The 10,029-nt window shown below is 37.0% G+C and overlaps 1 protein-coding gene across 1 annotated transcript; it reads right to left on the bottom strand.

Annotated features, from left to right (window-relative positions):
* Positions 1 to 2,022: 2,022 nt before the first annotated feature.
* LOC107701517 (proteasome subunit alpha type-7) lies at positions 2,023 to 5,547 on the bottom strand. The gene is made up of 7 exons (XM_016503557.1): positions 5,325 to 5,547; positions 4,436 to 4,562; positions 4,014 to 4,138; positions 2,783 to 2,905; positions 2,577 to 2,696; positions 2,410 to 2,472; positions 2,023 to 2,288 (listed from the first exon to the last, which is right to left on the bottom strand). The coding sequence occupies exons 1-7, from the start codon at positions 5,424 to 5,426 to the stop codon at positions 2,193 to 2,195; spliced, it is 756 nt and encodes a 251-aa protein (XP_016359043.1). The 5' UTR covers positions 5,427 to 5,547; the 3' UTR covers positions 2,023 to 2,192.
* Positions 5,548 to 10,029: the final 4,482 nt, after the last annotated feature.

Here is a 10,029-nt window from a genome sequence, read left to right as displayed (position 1 = left end):
CACACATATATATATATATATATATATATATATATATATATATTGTTTTAGTCAGACTGAAATCGAACTTCTAAAGTGCATGTAAACATACTTAGCGGTGACTCAGACTGAGGTTCTCCAGTCAAGGATGTTTGACATTTCATGGTCCTGCATGCTGACTAATGCATAAACACTTAGTGCTCGCTGGACTCATTGAGCAGCCATTGAAATTGTTCCAGACTGCAGCTTCAATTCAATTAATTATTGATTGGATCATCATCTGCATGCGCTGCTGCTAACTGCCTCAGATCAAAGGCGCAGAGTATGTGTGCGTTCTAGGTTTCCGTCCCTCTGACAGCATGTCAAATGGAGGAAGACAGGGGTAATTTACCCGTCATTAATATTATGCACGAGTGCGCTCGTGAAAGCAAAGATGTTTTTAATGTTATCTGAGGCCTAGTCTCGATTCATACTCTTGGGCACACAGTCATTTTCCATCCCAAACCGCCCGCTACAAAACTCCTCTCAGGCAGAACAGCCTGAACATTGTAAACAACATTTGAGCTCGTTGAGTTACTAAAGCCCCATTCGTACGGGACTGGTTCTCCCTGAGGAGGTCAGCTGAGGTAAAAGTGGTTCACAGACGTCAGAATTAAACACGTCCATTTTATTGTTGCACGACATCAGTAAAAATATTAAGAAAATAACCCCCTTTTGGCTAATTCAGAGTCCTCTGACAAATGAAATCATGCCAGATATCAGATATTATGTCAGTGAATCTGCTCATGTATTTTTGTTTTATCTTTCAGTGATTCTGGAAGAGTTTATGCACTGAGGAGATGTTTTGGATTGATCAGTTCAACATGTTTAGAGGTGTTTATGTTGGGATGCATCTCCATTTTTTTCTTTTTACTCAAGATGATTCAACACAGCCACATATTGTGCCCATTTTTTTATTGTAAATATTGACAAATATAGCATTCACTTCAATTAATAAATTGAATTGCCAGTATGGTTTCACATTTTCATCTATTGAACTGTCAAAAGAAAATCTTGTTGACAAAATAAGCATATTTTGCATATTACTTTTAAATTTGAAATGCGTTATTAAATGCTGTAGCTATCACTAGTATGATTATGATTGTATGCAGACAGCATGTCAAGACTTCATCAGCGAAGAATAGTAGGCAAAAACCACTTGGGGCAGACTTGGAGAGAAGTGTGAGCGGCAGATTCCCTACATCACTATCTCTGAAGCAACTGGTTAATGTTTTATAGACAGCATTCAACTGAAGACCATTCAAAAGTTGTATAAATTTATTCTAATAAGGTTGGAGGCTGTATTAAATGCAAATGGTGCTAAAATGCCTTCTTGCCTAATTACCAGGCATTCACATTATTTTGTCCAACCCCTGTATATACACAGAACATGTGAGCTTGTTGAACTCAGAGCAGGTAAAATATGGAGTCCTTGATGAAGACTGATTTTTTAAATATTTTCATAATTGTCTGATTGAGCTGACAAAAGCAAATACCATTGTCAAACTGGGAAAGCAGCTGTATTTTTAAAAGGTTAATACAGTAAGGCAGTACTATTGTACAATATTATACCGTTATAATACAGCTTATAACTGTATTCTACTTGTTATAAGCCATATTTTAACATTTATTCCTGTGATGGCTGCTTAATATTTTTTGTAGAAAATCATATACTGGATATATATTCCCCAGTTTTGATAAAACCATGGTAGCAACCAGTATATGAAATCACATACATCCCATATTAATACTGTAAATCAAAACCTGTCCCCATCAAAGGAGTGCTTAGGTTTTCATCACATCAATATAAAGACATCAGTCCATTGGTACAAACCAAAACAGTTTATTAGGAAACATCAGTCAGAGCACATTCCCCCAGAATTCTCAGCAGTGGCAAAGAGCAGAATGTGAAAACTGACCAGGACCTACAAGTACATGCTTGGCAAATGACTTGCTTGGTAACCCCCAAACCTGAACATGCTTTTATTACTTTGATTTTTAAAAATATTTCCTGGAACAAAAACAAACTGACAGAATCTGTGGGTTGAGCAGAAGACTGAGAGACTGTGCTCTTAACAGATGAGAGGCAGGAGGGGAGGAGGGTACAGTGTGGGTCTGAGCTTCTGCCCGTATAAACAAAATTAAGAGAGGAGCTACACAATCATATGAGTGATTTACGAAGATTTCTTCTGCTTCTTCTTCTCTGCCTCCTCCTCTTTCTCCTTTTCTATTTCGGCGACCAGCGTCTCAATCTCTTTGGACTCCAGAATCTGTGAAAGAAGAGAGATGAAAGGAATGTTCCAACATTAGACGAATGACAAGAATGTTGTCAAGACAACTGTAAATAGATGAATATACCAAAAAAAAAAAATCATAAATCAAATGTTTTACTTTTAGGGGCTGGTTTCTTCGGATCACAGCCAGCTCGATGTTCTTGCCCCCGGATTGCACAACCTGTGCATCACAAATCATATACAATTGCAAACATGTTACATCCTGTCAGCATCATGATATGAGAGTGTTTTGAATGCATGTAACTATGGTTACATGGTGTTTACCTCTAGTAAGGCTTTGATGGCCAGTTTGATGGCATCATTATCGCTTGCGATGGCTTCATCTGTGTAGTTTTTCTCCAAAAACTCCCTCACCGTCTTCGCACTGCGCCCGATAGCGTTTGCCTGACGACATAGGTGAGAAGAGGGTCAATATGGTCACAAAAAGAGTAACACCTGAATGTTACAGAAACAAACGGCTCTCCCTTTACCTTCCATGCGTGGTATGTTCCAGAGGGGTCCGTCTGATACAGACGTGGAGTCCCATCATAGTCGAAACCAACGATCAGGGCTGAGATACCAAAGGGACGGCGTCCGTTGCTTTGAGTGTAGCGCTGATGCATGAGCAAAACACAATGAAGAGCGAGATATCCAAAAGAGCGAGTTACTGTAACAGTTTAAACTACTGCAAAGGTAAATTCTGTAAATACATGATTTACTCACCCTAGGGCTTCATGATTAATCGCGATTAAACAAAAATAGCGCTATGACACTGCCGTTATCAAATCGCAAAGGCTGCAATTTATTTAAATAATTAAATGTGCTGGGTGCTTCAGAGTGAAACGCCTCACTGTGTTCTTTTAAACATGAGCAGCTCATGATCTGGTGTTTTTAGTGTCTCTCAGTGGCTTGGGTCGCACAAACTCTTCTTTTTTGAGTTTCTTATAATGTGCATCTTTCCAAACTTGTAATAAAAAGCACTTAAACCAGATGTTGTCAACAAAAGAGAAACTTAAAAGGTTTAAAACCCTGCAGTTTTCTGCCAAAATAAAAGCTTGATGGTTTAACATTTGAAAATGAATTAATATTCACAAATTTTACATTTGTACTGGAAAACATTGTTTTTCCAATTCAAATAATTTTTACAGTGAAATATTTTAATAGTAAAATTTCTGATTTTGTTTAATATTTTATACAGAATAATAATAACAACATATAACAGCATTATACTAACAACAGCTATTATTATTATTATTACATAATTATAATATTACAAATTTTGAGTCAAAATGTGCAGCCCTACAAGCAAGAACACTGAAACAAGGGCTATTACGAAAAAATAAATAAATAAAATCGCTTTCACATCACAATCATTTTAAAATCGCAATCACTTTTTTTTTTCTATCAGAAAAATTTTGGTTTTTTTCCCATAAATCATGTAGCCCTAACTCACCCTTGTGTCATTGAAAACCTGAATGACTTTCCCTTTTCTGCAGAACATAGAAAATAATATTCGGAAGAACGCTGGGGCCCAAACAAAATTGGACGCCACTGACTTTCACTGTACAGACGAAAAACACCGAGTCTTCTTTTGTGTTCCACAGAATACATTTAGCCATACAGATCCGGAACAACATGAGGGTGAGTAAATGACAGAATTGTCTATTTGAGTGAACTACACCTATAAATGGCCTGTTTGTGAACTGGAGTGAGGGATGTCACCTGTTTGAGTGTGGCAATGTAGCGGGTGATGTACTCCACAGTAACGGGGTCCTCCACTGTCAGTCTGTGGCTCTGGCACTCTACTCTAGCTCTGTTTATGACGATCCTGGCATCTGCAGTCAGACCTGGACAAACACACTTATATGTAAAAACATGCTCAGATCACTCACATGCATTGTAGAGTCCAGATTAAGAACCATTAAACTGCCGATTCTGTCAAGTCGATGGTTTTTAATTAATTATCTATTGGCCCCAGTTAAGAGAGCTAAAACACAAAATGTAATAGATGCTACCATTTTCTTTCAGGGCATCTTTTTCCATAAATGAAAGTGAATGGTGACTGATAAACATCATAATGTCAGAACTATCCCTTCATGTCATTGATTATAAGCACAGTGCGGGTTTAGAAGAATGAAACTTACCAGCAAAGGCCATGCACACATGCTCATCTAGAGCACAGATCTTCCTGACTGTCCTCTCCTCTTGAAGCTTTGCCACAGACTTCTTCTCGACACCCAGGACAACAATATCCTTCCCCCTGATGCCAACCTTGAATAATAATATTAATAAAATAGTACAAGTTAGCTTAATACGCAGACTGTGTAGTATTTGAAAAGTTTTAACGTTTACAGAAAAGAAAAAAATTTAGTGCGAAAACACAACTTTTATATATTTATATCTATGGGCACATCGCCCTCTACCGGAATTTTTGTCCATCACACCCACACAGCCTTAAGAATGAAACTACATGAATCATACAGTTACAGTAGAAGCCCAATAAAACGAAATATGACAAATAAACTGAAAAATTTGGTTTTGTAATTTGATTACTTAGGGATCCTTTAACAGTCGTTAAGTTTAACACGAGCCCAGTAAAGCCAGACTTGTAATTTCATTGATTAGTTAACCGGCAAAATGATTAAAGCCCATGTTCTTTAATTCATTTCTTTTTAAGAAAATTAGCAGTGCACAAGTGCAGTATTTAACATTCTTTTACATAAATATGTGATCAAAATAAACATGTCCATGAATATATCTAGTTTACAGCAGGACAGTCCATGCTAATATTAGCTGCAACATGCAAGTCACGCTTAACGTTAGCTGTAGCATATCAATTAAATCGCTGCTAATAAGGCAAACGACCCAGCGGTTTCATAACAATCTTAATCAATCACAGTATTTACTCCTGTATCCAGCGCTTGTTCGCTATAATCATCGATCAATTGGTCATGAGTGTATAATTGTGTAACGTTAGCCGTTAGCCACAGCGCTAAAGCTGCGGCTCAAATGTAGCCAAATAAACACACTCACAGCTGTGGAGCCCTTCTTTACTGCTTCCTGAGCATATTCCACCTGAAACAGGTGACCATCGGGAGAAAAAACTGTTATAGCTCTGTCATATCTAGCTGCCATTTCTGCACACTAGACACAAAAGCAAGAATTAGGGTGAAATAGTTGCCTCTGACTTTCGACTCGCAGCACAAGGAGCTTTCGAAATTGATTTGCGCATGCGCAGGAAGCCAGGAACAGCGCGCATTGAATGGTGGGACTTGTAATCTTCAAAGCACGAAACTCGTGTCCCGTTTTTCTTATCCCCTTATAAAATGTATAAAACGTATCCCCCGTTTTCTTTCCGTTTTGAATAATTGTTTTTTTTTTCTAGTAACATATTTATTTATTTTTTATTATTTATTCATTCATTTAAAAGTCAGTTTTATCTGTTGAGATGTGTTTTGTGATCACAAACTACTTGCCAAAATGAATAGACTACGACAGGGATGCGCAACTTTGATAGTGAAGAGGGCCAGCACTTTTTCTTCTTTATACCAAGGGGCCAGATTACTAATCCACGTCCACACACCTTTTACATCCTCTTAATCAATCAATTTCCTTTTTATTTGAAGGAAATCAAAGTATAATTAATGATATTTGTTTTTAAAGATTTTCTTAGTTATAAAACTGTTGACAGTTGACAACAATATTACCCCAACAAGCCAATGTAAACATCTCAATTGCATTGTAAATTTGCTACAAACAACTGTACAGAGGTCCTGTTTTTGATTAGTGGCCTACAGAACATTCTCAACACAACCTAAGAGGACAGTTAGAAACGTGCTTGTTCAAAAAATATTTATTCCAAATAATATAACAGGGATTTTTAATCTGCAGGATTTTTAAAATCAAATTTAAGACTTTTAAAGACCTTTTTAAGACCTGCACAAATAAAATTAATAGCATCTGAGCGAGGTTGGCATTTGATTACTTAGGGATCCTTTAACAGTCGTTAAGTTTAAAACGAGCCCAGTAAAGCCAGACTGTGTCCCATCTTATAGTCAGTTTCACAGACAGGGTTTAGCTTAAACCAGGACTATAGGCCTTAGAATATTTAAGCAAATTTTATTAAAATGACTTAGAAAAAAAACATTAGTGGCGTGCATCTTGAGACAAAACAATGGCACTGACATATTTTAAGACAGTCTATGTCAGTGCACGTTATTTTCAGTGGAAACAGCTCAAACATGCATTTTAGTCTGGGACTAGCCTTCAGCCTTGTCTGTGAAACTGGGGCTTAGTGTCTTAATTGTTTAGATTTTTATAATGCAATAGCTTCTTGTCGATCCACCGATTCATATATGGGTCGATTTTTGCCAGGGGAGGCGCATTAAAATAATTTCTATTATAACCGCAGATTTCATCCAACAGTGTCTACTTACATTGTCATTCACTCCTGACAAGAACCGCCCAATGAGGCTCATATCTGACCGATATGTAAACTGGCCAACCATAGATAAGACAGCTGCTTATCTGTAACTTACTGTATAACTTATCACTATAATACCGATTTTGCCATTTGTCAAATAGGTTATTTGTTACTGATTCTGTTTTTTGTGTTTTCTGACATGGTGGTGTTATATCTTTCTCTTGGATGTTATAAGTTGCACTGAGTAAATACAGCGGGATAAAACAAAAACTGTGTCCCTCTTCATTTCTGGCTGCAAAGCAACAAAATGTGATTATTTTAAAAGGGGGTGATTCAGGGCCGGCCCGTCGCATAGGCGAAATAGGCAAATGATAGGGGTGCCCAAATTAGTTAATTATTTTTTTTTTTTTTAATTATATTATTTTAATTAGTGGTGCACTATATATCGACATATAATCAATATCGCATTATGAATTAATGCCATAGTCATATCGCGAAGGTTGCGATTTAATTAAATAAAAATACCAATGCGCTGCGGTTTTCAGAGTCAAGCTGATAATGTGTTCAAGTGTAGCCCATGCGGCGCTTCACTCTGAAACATGCAGCGCATTTATTTATTTGCTGGCAAACCACCAAAATAAAAGCAGTTTAATATTTGAATTTGAGCAGAGATGCACCGATCGACCATAGGCCATAAATCGGAACCGGATGGTTTTTTGTTTTATTTCAGAGTCTGTAAACGGCGTTAACAGAGGCCAGAGACGCAAAGAAGAGAAAATACATTAGCAGGCAGAACAAGGTCATTGTTCACAATGCGCGAAGTATGAATGTATCTCTGAGGGGAACTGACTGTCTTAAGAAACAGTTGATGGCATTTTCCTTTCATCTTGCCTCAGTATAATGCATTTAGTGTTTACAGTGCAAGGAAGCAATGCACCGCTGCTGTTCCTTAAGCGCCACCTGCTGAAAGAGAGTGAATTTGCATTTTCATTCAGCACATCTTCTTTATGTAGCCTAATTTCACAAAGCTAAAGTCAGATCATTCTGTTTTTGCTTCAGGTTTTGAAATTATACAGTCTAATTTAGTTCAAAATATAGGCTAATAAAGCAACTAACCATATTCTTCATGCACTCATATTTTCATTATTTCTTGTCATTTGCTTAAAGAAAATAAATAAAAAATCAGTATTGGATTCTGCCATGAAAAGTTAAGATCAGTGCATCCCTAAATTTATGAATGTCTGAAATTAAGAAATTAAGATTTAAATGTTAGTATTGTAGCTGCCTTTGGACGATAAAGTTCAATTCAATTCAATTCTAATTTATTTGTATAGCACTTTTCACAATACACATTGTATCAAAGCAGCTTTACAGAAAATGCATGTCTACATTACAAAGCAGAAGTGAATGTGTCCAAGTAATGATCGTTTCACAAATGAACTGTTCAAGATAATAGAATCATACAGTTAGCTAACATTAATTAATTTTAGGCAGAGGCTCATTAAAGCGATAATTACAAGTGTGATCATAATGATTACAATATAGAGAAATGTTGGCAGTAATGCATGTCGATTCAAGTTGGCGTCATCTGGGGTCCTTGCAGGGGTCAGCATCATCTCTTCACAGGTGTTGCGTCACGCTGGAGCTGGCGTAAAAAGTTCTCTAATTTAAATATCTAGCTGAGTTAATGTCAGTTTATTTATTTATTGTGCAACCGTCTTATTTCATATGTAATTTCTTTTATGTCATAAAGCTATGCAGTTTCTCTGTGAATGGTCGGTGGTGGAATTGGCTGCGATGCAAGGGGCACCAGCTAAAATCTTGCCTAGGGCACCAAATTGGTCAGGGCCGGCCCTGGAGTGATTCTTTTGCACATATAGTCGACTAGTTGACTTTAATGCTCTGCCATGACGCTAGGCTTGACGTCGACTAGTCACTGGTCCTTAAACAGCTTATTGTACAGTTAATTACCGTTAATCGCGCTGCCGCACTGTAACCCAAACACATACAGACAGTAGCTCGAACATCACGCACACAGAATCATTCAGTAGCACGGAAATGTATTGTCAGCACTGTTCTGTGATTTCTCAGTAAAATAGCTTAGAAACCTAAAAGTTCCAGCAAATATTTCTTATTAACTAAAACCCACAACTTTACTATGGTAGAGAGATGCTGCCATGTAGAATTAATTCACACACGCAATCGCTCTCTTAATGCATGTCATCTTTACTGTGCTACTTTATCTGTATGTATCTGATTTAAAACGAGCAGAAATGTGAGAAATAATGACCCAAAGACAAAAGAACTGATAAAAATGAGCTGTTATATAATCAGGGCCGTCTCTAGTGGGGAGAAGGGTGGTGACAATTATAGGGGCCCTCACTGCCCAAGGGGACCACTAAATCAAGTAGTTATGCTATATATTCCCCTACTCTAATATGAATCATTTTAGTAGGCCTATATATATTACAAAGTCAGCTTGTATGCCTGAGAGTTTAATGAAAACCTCAAAAAAAAAAATTTTATTACCAAATATCTCCTCTCTTCCCTCCATAAAAATGGTTTAGTCTGATGGTTATTAATTATTTCAGCTCAGTCAGCTACAAAAAGGAGAGGGACCCAATAAAATCACAGGTACCACCCCAGCTAGTGAACATAACCAATCAGAGTTGAGGCTGTTCCGAGAACAGCTGAAGTTAGAAGTAAAGTTACAGTGGATGTGAGACTGACTGAAAATGCTTGGGGGGAAATCTGGGTACCAGTAACGTGATGAAAAGGAGAGGGAGGCCAGGAGAACTGCTTAATCAGTCTATCAAAACGTTCTATCGAACTATCGTTTCGCATCAGCCGAACAATTGCGCACTCAAAGTTCCCCTCTTTCTGCCCTATGTAGTTTTTTATATTGTATAATACACAGAGAAATGCGCATCACATGGATTGTTGCTGTGATAAGTAAATAAATAAATAAAAAAACTAATATAAAAAAACAGGCACACGTACATCTACAAGATGTGTTTTGAAGAGCATTTCATCAGGAAAACATCTGTTGTGTACAAAAATCGGATAAACATCTTTTAAAAAGCAGTTTTACATTCTAAATCATAAACATGTTAAAGACACCTTCTAAATGTCTATATGACATCTGATAGGAAACATCTTATAGACATATTTCAGATGAGCAAATACTATAAAAAATACATCATGCAGATGTAAATGCAGACATCAAATTGACGTCTCCATGATGTATGTGTGCTATCAGGGAACCATTATTTGTATGTATGTATGTATACATTTATTTTCTGTTTTGTTATTTCA

This window comes from Sinocyclocheilus anshuiensis, unplaced genomic scaffold (assembly GCF_001515605.1).
Source record: "Sinocyclocheilus anshuiensis isolate Anshui unplaced genomic scaffold, SAMN03320099.WGS_v1.1 scaffold1051, whole genome shotgun sequence".
Taxonomy (NCBI): Eukaryota; Metazoa; Chordata; class Actinopteri; order Cypriniformes; family Cyprinidae; genus Sinocyclocheilus; species Sinocyclocheilus anshuiensis.
This window is presented reverse-complemented; position numbering and strand designations above follow the sequence as displayed.

What these genes read in the sequence shown, in the direction of transcription:
- LOC107701517 (XM_016503557.1), bottom strand. Translation starts at nt 5,426, where the DNA reads ATGGCAGCTAGATATGACAGAGCTATAACAGTTTTTTCTCCCGATGGT. An exon ending in ACATTGCCACACTCAAACAG is followed by an intron (nt 2,906 to 4,013) that starts GTGACATCCCTC and finishes CTCATGCATCAG; the next exon opens with CGCTACACTCAAAGCAACGG. An exon ending in GAACATACCACGCATGGAAG is followed by an intron (nt 2,697 to 2,782) that starts GTAAAGGGAGAG and finishes CTATGTCGTCAG; the next exon opens with GCAAACGCTATCGGGCGCAG.